Source organism: Rhinatrema bivittatum, chromosome 5 (genome assembly GCF_901001135.1).
Source record: "Rhinatrema bivittatum chromosome 5, aRhiBiv1.1, whole genome shotgun sequence".
Lineage (NCBI taxonomy): Eukaryota > Metazoa > Chordata > Amphibia > Gymnophiona > Rhinatrematidae > Rhinatrema > Rhinatrema bivittatum.
In genome coordinates this window covers 102,670,193-102,683,446 of record NC_042619.1, presented here as the reverse complement: position 1 = coordinate 102,683,446, position 13,254 = coordinate 102,670,193, and the positions used below count along the sequence as shown (strand labels likewise).

Sequence of the window (13,254 nt, the reverse complement as noted above, 5' to 3'; positions counted from 1 at the left end):
AGTCTTACAAGGTCTTCCTGCAAATTATCACAATCTGCTTGTGATTTAACTACTCTGAACAATTTTGTATCATTTGCAAATCTGATTACCTCACTCGTCATATTTCTTTCCAGATCATTTATAAATATATAGAAAAGTACGGGTCCCAATAAAGATCCCTGAGGCACTCCACTGCCCACTCCCTTCCACTGAAAAAATTATCCATTTAATCCTATTCTCTGTTTCCTGTCTTTTAACCAGTTTGTAATCCAAGAAAGGACATCACCACCTATCCCATGACTTTTTACTTTTCCTAGAAGCCTCTCATGAGGATCTTTTCAAATACACTACATCTACTGGTTCACCTTTATCTACATGTTTATTAACGCCTTCAAAAAAGTGAAGATTTGTGAGGCAAGACTTGCCATGGGTAAAGCCATGCTGACTTTGTTCCATTAAACCATGTCTTTCTATATGTTCTGTGATTTTGATATTTAGAACACTTTCCACTATTTTTCCTGGCACTGAAGTCAGGCTAACCGGTCTGTAGTTTCTCGGATCGCCCCTGGAGCCCTTTTTAAATATTGGGGTTACATTAGCCACCCTCCAGTCTTTAGGTACAATGGATGATTTTAATGATAGGTTACAAATTTTTACTAATAGGTCTGAAATTTCATTTTTGAGTTCCTTCAGAACCCTGGGGTGTATACCATCCGGTCCAGGTGATTTACTACTCTTCAGTTTGTCAATCAGGCCTACCACATCTTCTAGGGTCACCGTGATTTGGTTCAGTCCATCTGAATCATTATCCATGAAAACCTTCTCCGGTATGGGTATCTCCCCAACATCCTCTTCAGTAAACATTTAATCTTTCCGCGATGGCCTTATCTTCTCTAAGTGCCCCTTTAACCCCTCCATCATCTAACGGTCCAGCTGACTCCCTCACAGGCTTTCTGCTTCGGATATATTTTAAAACGTTTTTACTGTGAGTTTTTGCCTCTGCGGCCAACTTCTTTTCAAATTCTCTCTTAGCCTGTCTTATCAATATCTTACATTTAACTTGCCAACGCTTATGCAGTATCTTATTTTCTTCTGTTGGATCCTTCTTCCAATTTTTGAATGAAGATCTTTTGGCTAAAATAGCTTCTTTCACCTCACCTTTTAACCATGCCGGTAATCGTTTTGCCTTCTTTTTTCTTCCTTTCTTAATGTGTGGAATACATCTGGACTGTGCTTCTAGGATGGTATTTTTTTAACAATGACCATGCCTCTTGCATACTTTTTACCTTTGTAGCTGTTCCTTTCAGTATTTTTCAGTTTTTCTCATTTTACACCTAAAGTTAACTTGTGTTAACTTTAGGTGTAATTTTTCTACATGGAGGTAACCTGCACCTAGCGACAGTTACTGACCTAAACAACTTGCTGGGTGGACTGTACTCACAGTTATCTGTATATCATGAACTTCCTATTGTGTTGCTTCCACAGTTTGCCTTGCTGCAATTTCAATCAGAAGGTGACTTGATCCTGGTACAGTTCCAGCAGGAATCTTTTCAACCCCAGGGCCTTTTCCTTTGCTTTTCCTATTATTTGACCAAACAATTAGATGTGTAGATAGCTATTACCGCTTGCCTCCTGATGTGGGGCTGAAGACTTGCCACTTCCCAGCTCACCCTGCTTCCTGATGTGGCCATGGAAGCCAGAGACAGTCGCCCTACATCCCTCCTGCTGCTGCCCCTACCAACCTCATATCTCCAACAGCAGTATCAATAGCAGGTGTAATGTATATTGGGAATAAACCAACATGAGCTCACAGCACCTTGGTGGTCCCACCCTCTGGGCACCTGTGCTGAATGCAGCAGGTACTGAGTTAGAGCACACTCACTCAATGGGAAGAAATATGAAGTCTGTGTCAATGGGAAGCAAGTAATTAAAAGTTCTGGGTAAGGTGGAGATGGGGAGGAAATGATCCATGGCAGGTACTGGTACTGGCACCTAGGGGTAGTATAAATCTTAATCCATCACTGTACATTTGGTTATATTTGTGTAAGTTAGTAGTGCTGTACAGATTTCTTTGTACAATCTATGTCCCCAAAAGTCCTTATCATTGCTTTGATATGGGTGCCACGTTTTTCTTTAACTATGTAACTGTGTGCAGCTCATATAAAAACTGAAAATAAATAACTCATCTAAATATAGCATAATAGCTATAAATATACAAAACTTTTACATAAAGAAAATAACTTTTCACATACTAGTATAACCCCATAGAAGCAACAGGAGCAGTGCAGTTTTGTTTACTTGTAGTGTGCTTATTTTATTATAGCCTGCTTTTCCTTGTGGGGAAGGTTTCATTTACTTTGGTGCTGTAGCAAGTAGCTGTGTGATAGACAGCTTTTTCTAAATTGCTTTTCCGAGGCACTCTATGGTATGATTAAGAGGAAAACTGGCAAGCCAGCTAATTAAAAGATAACTTGCTTGGCTCTACCTGGTTCTCTTTGGCAGAATGGAGGAGATCTCGCCAGCACTGCACACTAAGGAATTTTGCAACTTGACATAGGTGTTCCTATGTCTTTTTTTTTTTTTTCTCTAACCTTCCAATCACAGCGATTCACTGCTTAGTCAGCTCTGAAGTATGTCATTAGTATGTACATTTGCCTTCCACACTGTGGGATTACAAATGCTTGGAGAGACTTTTCTTTAACTCCGAGACCAGACGGTGTACGTTCACACGCTTTGCCTCCCCTGATTGGATGGCCTCGGTCACGTGCTAGGAGTTGGAATCCGGAGTTGTAGCTTTCAGCGCTGGCTTGTTTTCTCTCTTTCTAACGTGCTCGCTCCTCTGAGCTCACTTTGGGTCTCTCGCCCTCTTTCATTCGTCTTTGTCGAGCCCGGAATTGCCGTCTTGGAGCCTAAAGCTGGTTGTGTGCGGGCTTCAGAAATGTTTATGCAGGTGCCCATGACTTCGGGCTCGGGCTGTGCCTGTCTAAATTCTTTGACACCTGAGGGCCAGGAGCTGGTCCTATGGCTTGAGCAGGCTAAGAGACGCTCCTCGTACAGAATGAGCAGGATTCTGGCCCGCCAACAGCTGCTGGCTAAAATTCAGCAAGGTAAGTTATGTATGGATTCTCGTTCTCGGTGCTGTGCCTGTAGGGGTGTTATAGAATAAGATTACACACACACTTCTCTGTACGGAACTTTTGTCCATAGTAATTATTTAATGCATTATAATGTAAGACTATAAAGAACATTATATCTATAAAAATACAATCATATATATATATATATATATGTGATTTTCTTTATAGCTTTCACTATTATATTTCTCAGTCACCCTTTGAAAGATAACCATAGCTTTGACTTTACCTGTTTCTGTAATTACAAAAATCAGGCCACTTGTCAAACTGTACTGCAGAAAACATCATTTTTGTGCTGTATGTAAAAAATGTACCACTTTTTTAAATTGCTCTGCCTTAGCATAAATTGTGAGACACTTTCATTTTATATTATTAGTTTTGAAGAAATAGCTCCCAATGCCTCATGAAGGATAATCATTTATTAAAAAAAAAAAAACCCCAAAAGTCCATAATATATTATTTGCCAGGCAGACTAAAGAAAGCTATTGCTATCCCTGGGAGTGGTAACAGGAATTAGATATTTTATGGGATCTGCCTGGTACTTTCAAATTGGATTGGCTACTGTCGGAGACCGGATGCTGGGCTAGATGGACCTTGGTCTGACCCAGCATGGCAATTCTTATATCTTATATAAAAAAAACATTGATTATAACAAGCTGAAGATGTCTGTCAAAGACATTTTCATGTAGCATGTGTTATGGCATCCAATTCCCTTGAAATACAAATTGTCTCTTTACTTACCTTTTACAGGAGTCTCTATTCTACATAACCAAACATATCCATTTCCAGAAAGCCATATATATATATTTTTTATCAGGGTTAAAGAGTATGAGAAATATGCACATGGAGCAACTAGTTCATGTGTTTTTTTTTTGTTTATTGGTTTTTTTTATATTGGACACTTTTTTTTTTTTTGTTGTTTTATAAAAGTGTCCAGTGTCAGTGGGATGGAAAGTTAATGTATTTTACAGCTAGCCATATATTTCCAAACATTGTGAGCTATATGTTTAATGACTTTTGCTGCAGCTGGTCATTTCATTCAAAAGGAAATTCAGTACATTTTCTAGCATGAAAAATTGCTTCTTATATATGATAATACTATGTAAAAATTCAAACCACCTTCTAGATGACGTAGGAAGTTAAAAACTTTGCACACTTCTAGTCCAAGTACTAAAAATAGCAGGAAATGACCAAAAACTATATACACTTAATTTCAAGAGGAAATAGGCTAACAAAATGTTCACATTTTTCATCTTAAGTGGACAAGATTGTCTGTTGGGGAGTTTTGAAGGAAGATGATTCTGTATCTGAAATCAAGGGAACTTAAAACATGGGGAACAGTATTGAGTAGGTTTTTTAAATTTTAAGTTAATTTGATATACATGATGTGTTATATACATGATGTTTCTGACATTGGTTGCTTGAGTGTTAAAGTTTCAGTATTCCCTTCAAAGGACTGAAGCAAAGGAACAAATACCTGTCTATTTTAGATTTAACTATTGTTACATTCTGTTTAAAATGTTCTTTCATAGGTGATTATTGCTTTCTTGAGGTGTAGGAAGAATATTTGTGCTTTCAAAAGAATACTAAATACTTTACTGACCAGTGTGCATTGATTCAGATGGTTTCCTAGGCAATTACCAAATTAATTTGTTTATGAGATTCAGGAACTGGTGGTGTTTGGATACTGTTCATCTGCAGCTCTGATTTTGAGGAAGGATATTATGTAATTCTAGAAACCTTCTGTACAAGCTTGATTAAATAGAAAGCCAAATGGAATTTTCCCCCTATGGGTATACTTAAAAACAATTTAGACATAACAGAGTCAGTTTTCTTTTAGAAGCTGTGCGTAGATATGGTTGTAAGGGCACCCTTATCTAAAAAAGCATGATTTTTGCCCTACAGTATATTCCTTCAAAACTTTAATAATGCACTTTGATTGTTTGAAGTAGAAAAACATTAAATATATAAAGTTGAAATACAAACATTATTCTTCAGCTCATTACGCTATGCCACATACATTTTCTGTGCTATTAATAAATAATTCATGACCTGTCTTTTTCCAAAATTTCTTTTGCTTTCCAGGAATTCCATATATTTAATTGATGTATTTATTTAAAACACTTACCCACATTATCCACAGTTCTAGGCAGGGCTTATGAATTCATAGTGTGGAGGAGTAGCCATGTGGTTAGAGCAGGGAAGCCAGGGTTCAGATCCCACTTCTTGTGACCTTGGGCAAGTCACTTCACCCTCCATTGCCTCAAGTACAATCTTCAAATCTCATTTACTAAGCATTTTGCCCATAGACACAGAATAGGAGAAAGCCTTAGTAAATCAGGCCTTTAGACTGTAAGCTTTATGGAGACAGGGAAAATACTTGCTATAATGAATGTAACTCGCCTTGAGCTACCAATGAAAAGGCATAAACTAAATACACAAATAAATATGATCATAATAGAAATGTAATCCCAAGTAGTTTCACAAACAGCACATTAAAAGGTACTATAAAAAAATGCACAATTAATCATTCTGACTTGAATGCCTGTCTAATCAGTGGTAATGAACTCCTAAGAGTTAGGCCCCTGACTGCAAACATCCGAGCTGTAGCCTCGGAAAGATAGAAGAATCGTAAGGTGGGGACATCCAGTAAATTATTCCCGAAATGATCTCAATAAGCGCGACGGTCTGTAAATCTTCAATGACGCACTTATCCAGATTGGAACCTCTGGGTTCAGTGTTTTCTGAATCAAGGTTAGAATCTTAAATTTTGTGTGTCACTTCATGGGCAACCAGTGCAGGATGTACAAACTGGTGACACGTGATCGCTGTGCAGACCTGCTGAGCTGGGCATCCGTGAGCACTTGTGCATTCTGTATCATCTGTATAGTGCTTAATGTAGAGGCCAGTAACCCACTATATAGATGGAATTACAATAATCCACCCTGATAAAATACCAGCGTCTATAACACAGTGCAAAAGTCATCTGCATTCAGAAAGAGCTTCAGTTTTTTTATCTGAAGTTTGTAAAAAGCATTTTTCAGGGCTCATCTGGCAGCGTCTTTGTTCCCCTACTGTATCTCATTACCACCCTTTGTTCTCCTGGCCCTGGGGGTGGACCATCCCTCTTCTAGGGCTCCTCTTGAGGGACGTCCTTTTTTTCTTCTCTGAATTGGCTTTAATCATCTGTCTTTTTTGTGCCTGGGGGGCTGTGTTTTATGAGGGTTGCCCTTTCTCCTTGTTGGTTTTCCTTGACTCTGCTGCAAAGGGTGTAGACGCTGTGACAAACGTTAAACAAAGGATCCTAAAGCATAGTCCAAAATTAAATAAATAGTTACACTTCCTATAAAATACTAATTCATGACCTCTCCTAATGGCAAAGACATGAAATGCCATGGGTTCCAGAAGCGCAGGTAATCACAAAAAAAAAGGCTTTAGGTCTGGTGCAAGGAACAATTATAATTCTCGCGACAAAAGTGTCACATACTTTGGCACAGAAATTGATCACAGTAGCAGTGACTTCACATGGTTGCTTCCTGTATTTCTTCAGAGCACAGCCTAAGAGTTCTTTTCATTGGGGGGAGGGGAGAGAATTATCTCTTAAGACCTTCCCAGTGAGAGGAATCACCCAACTGAATGTACTCCCAGGCATTGCTAGGAGGTACTTAAAAGACCAGGGGCCAGGACTCATAAGCACACTGCCGGCCTTTCCTCCCTCCCGCAGCCTGCTCCTCCACACACTGACTCAGTCGTGCATCGTTTTTCCTCTCCCCCATAAAACAGTGTACATACAGTAAAACATATAGAGCAGTTTTAATTAACGTGGTAGTGGTGAGCAGGCAGTTTATAGGGAGATCAGAGAAATATTTGTAGTCTACCTTCAAAATAGGCAACTTCCCAGTACCAACAAGCACATTTTGTTACCACAAACTTTCCACCAAGCACGGGATTAATTGTTTGATAGATAAAGCCAAACCGGCTAATAACATTTCATCAGTCCCCTACATAAGGAGAATTTACAGGTGAGAGATACATCCATGTTCTGTTTTAACTGGGTCACAGGACATTGATTAGTTCAGTTAAATTCTCTTTCAAACAACAAAATAGTTTTGGGCTTGATTTTCTGGCTGGTCATGTCTTTATTTCTGTTTCATTTTATTTCTTTCATATCCTCCTTTTTTCTTTTCTGTTTTGTGTCTCTTCCCCTTTCTTTGTTTTCCCTTTCCTTCAGCATTGTATTCTTTTTATTACTTTTCTCCCTTCCCTTTTTCTACCCCTTCTCCTGCTTTTCTTTTCCCTCCTCCAATTTCTCATGTAGTCTCTTCTTTCCATTCTGTCTCCATTTTCCTCCTTTTCAGTCTCTCGCCTCTCCCCCTTCCATCTGTGTCTTCTGTCCTTTCCTCTTTCCTCTGATATGATATGAGTGAAACCCTCTTTCCAGGGATTTCTCTCATATCATTCTCTTCTCTCCTCTCCATCTTGTGCTTTCACTCTCTGTGGCCTCCCTCTCTTTTTATTTCTTGCTCACATAGTGTCCCCCCCCCCCCCCATATACTCTTCCTCCCCTGTCTGCCTCCTCTTCTCTCTACCTCCTGCACTCTTTATCAAATTCCTCCTGAGATCTTTCTTTTCTCCATTTTCTTCTGGGCATTGTCATCTCTTCCTCTTCCTTCAGCACTCTCTTCCATTAGTGCTGTGCTTCCTCCCCTCCTTATTCTCTCCTCACCCTTTCCTCCTGCATTATCTGATCTCTCTCATTCTTCAGCCCTTTCTCCTTCCTCCTCCACTTTTCTTGCATTCTCTCTATTCCTCCTGCAGGTGTTCTCTCTGCCCCCTCCTATTTGCCCTGCCAGATTGAACCCCGGATCTTTCACTTATCTCACTCTCCAGCTTAATCCCTGGCCCTTTCTCTCCCCCTTCAGCTAAATTTCCGGTCCTCTCTCTTATCCAGTACAATTCAGCTTCTCCTTCTTCCAATTCCAAGTTTTTTTTTCTTTCTCTCTATTCTTTCTTTCCAGGCCCTCCCAGTATAGATCCCCCATTACTCCCTCTCCAAACCCCGTGGACTTTGTGTCTCTCTCCCCATACCCCCGCATGCAGTGGAACATTTCAGCACACTTGTGGTATTTAATTGGAACTTAAGGGATGAGACTTTCATTACAACAATTTGTGTTATACAATGTGTAGTGTACAACAGTGTTTGAAAACTACCGTAGTTGTCATCTGTGAGCTTTTGGTTTGAAAATATATTTTCTCATCTAAATGTGATTATATTTTTTTAAAAGCTCAAGTGTATATTTATGCTCCTTCTCTTCTCTGCCTTTCCCTCTCCTCTGTTAGCTGAACTATTTCAGTAGTATGCAAACTCATGGTCCAAGGCAGGTGGTAAATTTTACCTTTTAGCAGCAGTGTGCAGTCAGGGCCTTCAAGGCATTCAGTGAATAGGCGTCGTTACAGGGTGGCATTTGCCACCCCAAATTTATACATCAGATTGGACAGGGATAAATGAAACCTCTGCTCAATTCGATCAATGTTATCACATCTCGCTATACATCCCCCCCCCCCCAACACACGCACACACACACCCCCACAGTGGGCAGCAGGAGTCACGTTTATCCAGATGTTATCTCCTGCTGCCACAGAGCCAGTCTCACAGCTCTTACCGTGAGACCAGCCCTGCGGCAGCAGGAGATGACGTTTGGATAAACGTGACTCCTGCTGCTGCTCACCCCCAGATCTCGGAAGGCCACTGTGGAGCCTGTCCCGCGGTGGTTGAAGAGAGAGATCGGACGCAGTGGCCACCAGCGGATCCTGTACCACTGGCGGCTAAAGAGCGAAATTGGATGCAGTGGCTGCCAGTGGACCCCCATCCCGCTGGCAGCTGAATAAGAGGCTCAAGCCCTATCGGGTATATTCTAAAAGGCCTACGTGCACCAAAGTTCGGAGATACGTGTGTGTATCTGGCTAGCGCGTGCTATGCAGACTTTAAAAAGTGGCCAAGTACACGCATTTTTCTTGGTACGCACACAGATTCAAAAGGGAAAAAAATGGGCGGTTTGCGGGTGGAGTCTGGGTGGTACATGGGCATTTCAGATCTGTGCGTAAGTACTTAAGTACACAAGCGTACGCCAGGGTCCCTTACCGCATAGTGTTACTTCTGCTATGAAAGAGGTGTAAATAGAAAAAAACCATCTAGTCTACTCAGCAGAATTGTAATGGTTGGGGCAGGTAGGGTAAAAGAGAGGCTAGTTAGCGGGGGAGATAAGGAAGTCTGATCCCTTGACTGGGCGAACTGGGTATGGATTGAGGAAATGGGTATTGATGTCGGCGCACATATCTTACAGAATCCGCCCCCACTTACGTGGTAGACACAGCATTTGTGTGCACCCATATAAAATGGTGTGCATGTTAGCGTGTCCTGTCAATATTAAAACACGCATACATATATGCGAGTATGTTATAAAATGGACTGTCCATGTGTGCGCGCTGGCAAACACGTGCAAGTGTGCCCACGCGCCAGAATGAAAGTTACCATCATACGTGTGTTTGTGTGTGTGTATGACTGCCTGAATTGTGTATGCGAATGACTGCTTGTGTGTGGGTGGAGGGTGAGAGCCTGTGTGTGTGGGGGGGTGGTGTTGAGTGTGGCTGGGTGAGAGCCTGTGTGTGTGGGAGTGGGGATGTATGTGTGATTGCCTGTGTGTGTGTGTATGACTACCTGGGTGGGTGGATGAGAACCTGCGAGTGTGTTTGTTGGATGAGATCTGTGAATGTGTGGGTGAGAGGCTGTGTATGTGTATGTGTGGGGGTGGGGGGGATGACTGCTTGCGAAGATGGCTGCTTTTGTGTGGGTGGGGGATGAGAGCCTGGGTGAGTGAGAGGCTCTGTGTTTGTGTGTGTGTGTGTGTGTGTGTGTGTGTGTGTATGTATGGCTGGGTGAGATTCTGTGTATGGGTGTGTATATCTGTGATGGTGTGGATGGGTGACTGCCTGAATGCATGTTTGTGGGTGAGTGGCTGTACGGGTGTATATGTGTAGGAGGTTGAGAAGCCTGTATGTGTGTGGGGAAGGGTAGGTAGGTGACAGCCTGTATGTGTGTGGGGGGGGGGGGGGGGGGGGGATGAGAGCCTGTGTATATATATGTGACTGCCGGTATGTATGTGTGTACGTTTGTGTATGGAAGAGAGCCTGTGTGTGAGTGAGATGATAAAGTTTGTGTAGCTCTCCTTCTCCCAATCTACAACAATCTGAGTGGCTGGAAATCGAAACATCCCGGGTGTGAAGAGGTGGAGACTTTTGAAATCCATATTACTGTACATCTTTGGATGTTTGATATGTCTGCTGTTTTGAAATATTATATTGGTATTTTGGGAAATTTTATAAACAGTTTTATGAGTTTTAATTATTGGATGTTCTGGTCATCAGTTTTTAAATATTCTTTTTATTAGTATGGTTTTACTTTTATGATATTTTATATTTCTTTTTTTTTTGTTTGATCTCTTATTTTGCCTTTGGTGAGGGTCTGTCTGTGTTCTGTACTTGTGATCCAGGTAAGGGATTCTGCTAGTGTATGGTTTCTATATAGGGGTCTATAGCAGTCCATCTTGTTCTGTTTTGAATAGGAGGTGTATTGCTCTTCTAGAGCCTGATGTAATATTTGCAGTGCTGCTCTTTTCTGGCTAGAGTTGTTACTGTTTGAGTCCTGGGAGTTAGTGTTTTAATATAGCAGATTTGTTTTTGGGTATTCTTGGTAGGCTGAGATAGCTTTTATTGGAGCTATGTAAGATTTATCCAAAAATACCGTACGGGAGTTACTGAGACAATATAGGACCTGTCATTAGATATGAATGTCTCTGATCTGACATATGAAGAAGGGACTTTAGTAGTTTTAAAAGCTTTTATACAATACTTTTATGTACATATATATATATTTTTATTTTACAGGTATTTTAGGCAGCCTGGCTTGTTTTGTTTTCTAAATAGGAGGTATATTGGTGTTTTAGAGCCTGATGTAATGTTTGTAGTGTTGCTTTTTTGTAGGTGAGGTTGTACTTTGAGTGCTGGCAGTTAGTGCTGTTTTTGGTAAAGAGGTTTACTAAATTGTAATTGTTTATTAATAGCTTTCTGAGGGCCAAGCCCACACCCATTACATGTTACAACAGGCCTAATGCCATCTGGGTTCCATGGGGAGAGGGGGTGAGGGGGCAAGACTGAATCCCCTGCTATAAATGTCACTGTATGCCACTTAGTATGGTCTTAGTAAGTATGAACCAAGTATCTCATGGAGAAAGGGATCTGCTAAAGTCTCAGTTTGCATATGATATTCTCTCAGTTACACGGTTGTTAGCTCATACTAACAGATGTCTTTTTAGACCAGTTTTGTGTGTTTAGTAAGCTGCATACATATTGGTGTATAGGCCCTAAAATGCAGCCCATTTCACAGCCAGTTGGTCTTCATGTTATAATGAGTGGAAGGAAAGATGCTAGGGCCTTTGAGATTTATTTTTTTAAATATAGGCTAGGATGTGATTTTTATTCATCTGTGTCACTGAATATTATTTGATCATAATAGTTTCTGAATTCTGATTTTGGTATATATATTCACTTAAATGGAAAATAAATCTCCTTCAGTTCTGAGCAGAAGATTCTAACGTCCTGGAAAACATATTGATGATAAATCAATATGAATAAGAATCACAGATATTTAAATAAGTTATTGCATTTTGTATCTCATCTGTCCACTTTCAAATAAATCTTTTTGTAGGCTGTTCTAAGTCTTTCAGTACAAGATCAGAAAGGTAACTACAAAATATCTCAAATTCCAGTTCTCTTTGCTGTATCATATTTTCTTGCACACTGCCCATTGTGGCATGAATGACTGCCCTTTATACCACTGATGTATACGTATACCTGCTGGCACATCCATTGATCAAAATATTCGTTTCCTGACTATGGCAACCACACCGCCTTAGTTTACCAAGTGAAACTTTGTTTAAAGGCGAAATCCTGGAATACAGCTCATGCCGGATATGTTCCAAATGAAATGTTTATGTACAATATGCGAGCTTACATGACATCCAGATGAGGCCCACATACTGCTGAACAGATAAGATTTAAACATACTCCTACAGTTTGTTAAAAGAAAACCAACAAAGTAGTTGAGCAGAGATGATATCTTTTTGCTAAATAAAGAACATTTTCAAATGCAAGCTTTTGAGACTATTAAAGTCCCTTCCTCAGGCAATGTTAGACTGATAAAGGTCTTACCTCTATCCAAGTACATTGATGGTTTTAATATACTTTATTTTTGGCAGGCTTATGTAGTTTCCCTTTATCATTCATATGTTTTTAGAATAGTGTTTATATTTTTGGAATATTTTTTTGCATTAATGGAATGCACATGTTTAAAATATGGGACTTGATTTTCAAAATACTACGAATACACATGAAACCCTGTTTTATTTATGGAAGTGATGCTTTGAAAATCAGTTAGGATGTGCAAGTAAAAGTACACGTAAAACCCCATTTTGTGCTCATTTTAACCCGCATTAGGTATGTAGGGGTGTGGGTGGCAAGACCAGCAAACTTTTATGCCCATAAGTCTGCTTCGAAATTTTGGGCTAAATTAGCATGCTGTTTTAAAAGTAGTATTTCATTGTTAAAATGTTAAGTAGCATATTTATATTTGGATCTAAATTTGTACTGTTGATTCTAAGTAGTCATGCGTACAATAAAGATGTGTATTGTACCTCTATTAAGTCCAGAAAAATTCTGAATACTTGTGGTTGCTATAATAGATTACGAAATTATGAAATGTCACAGAAGTATGGGAAATATGCAAATAAGCCAACAGTTTATAAAATAAAGGAGATACAATTTGGATAAATGGCAGTATACAAATGCAAAAATTGCTGTGATGCAGTGCTTTTGAGTTAAGTGAGTGACTGGTTCATATATAAATAATCTTTTGATCGTTCTTGAGACAAAGCCTGCCAGCCTTGAAACAAGGCCTCCTATAGAAGTCTGATATGCTTTCCTGTTAGCTGCAAACAGCATTCACCTCTCAAGGCCCATAGGCTTCTATTTTATAAAATATCTCAGTCTTGAACAATGCTATCTGGAGGTATTTGGCTTGCAAAAT

At 40.0% G+C, this 13,254-nt stretch overlaps 1 protein-coding gene across 1 annotated transcript in view; it reads left to right on the top strand.

Moving 5' to 3' along the window:
• Positions 1-2,726: 2,726 nt before the first annotated feature.
• The window catches only part of STARD13 (StAR related lipid transfer domain containing 13), a 336,460-nt gene continuing 325,932 nt past the window's right edge, over positions 2,727-13,254 (top strand). Inside the window, exon 1 of the mRNA XM_029602676.1 lies at positions 2,727-3,086. Within this exon, the coding sequence (XP_029458536.1) occupies positions 2,918-3,086 (169 nt within the window). The 5' untranslated portion in view covers positions 2,727-2,917. The remainder of the gene's footprint in view (positions 3,087-13,254) is intronic.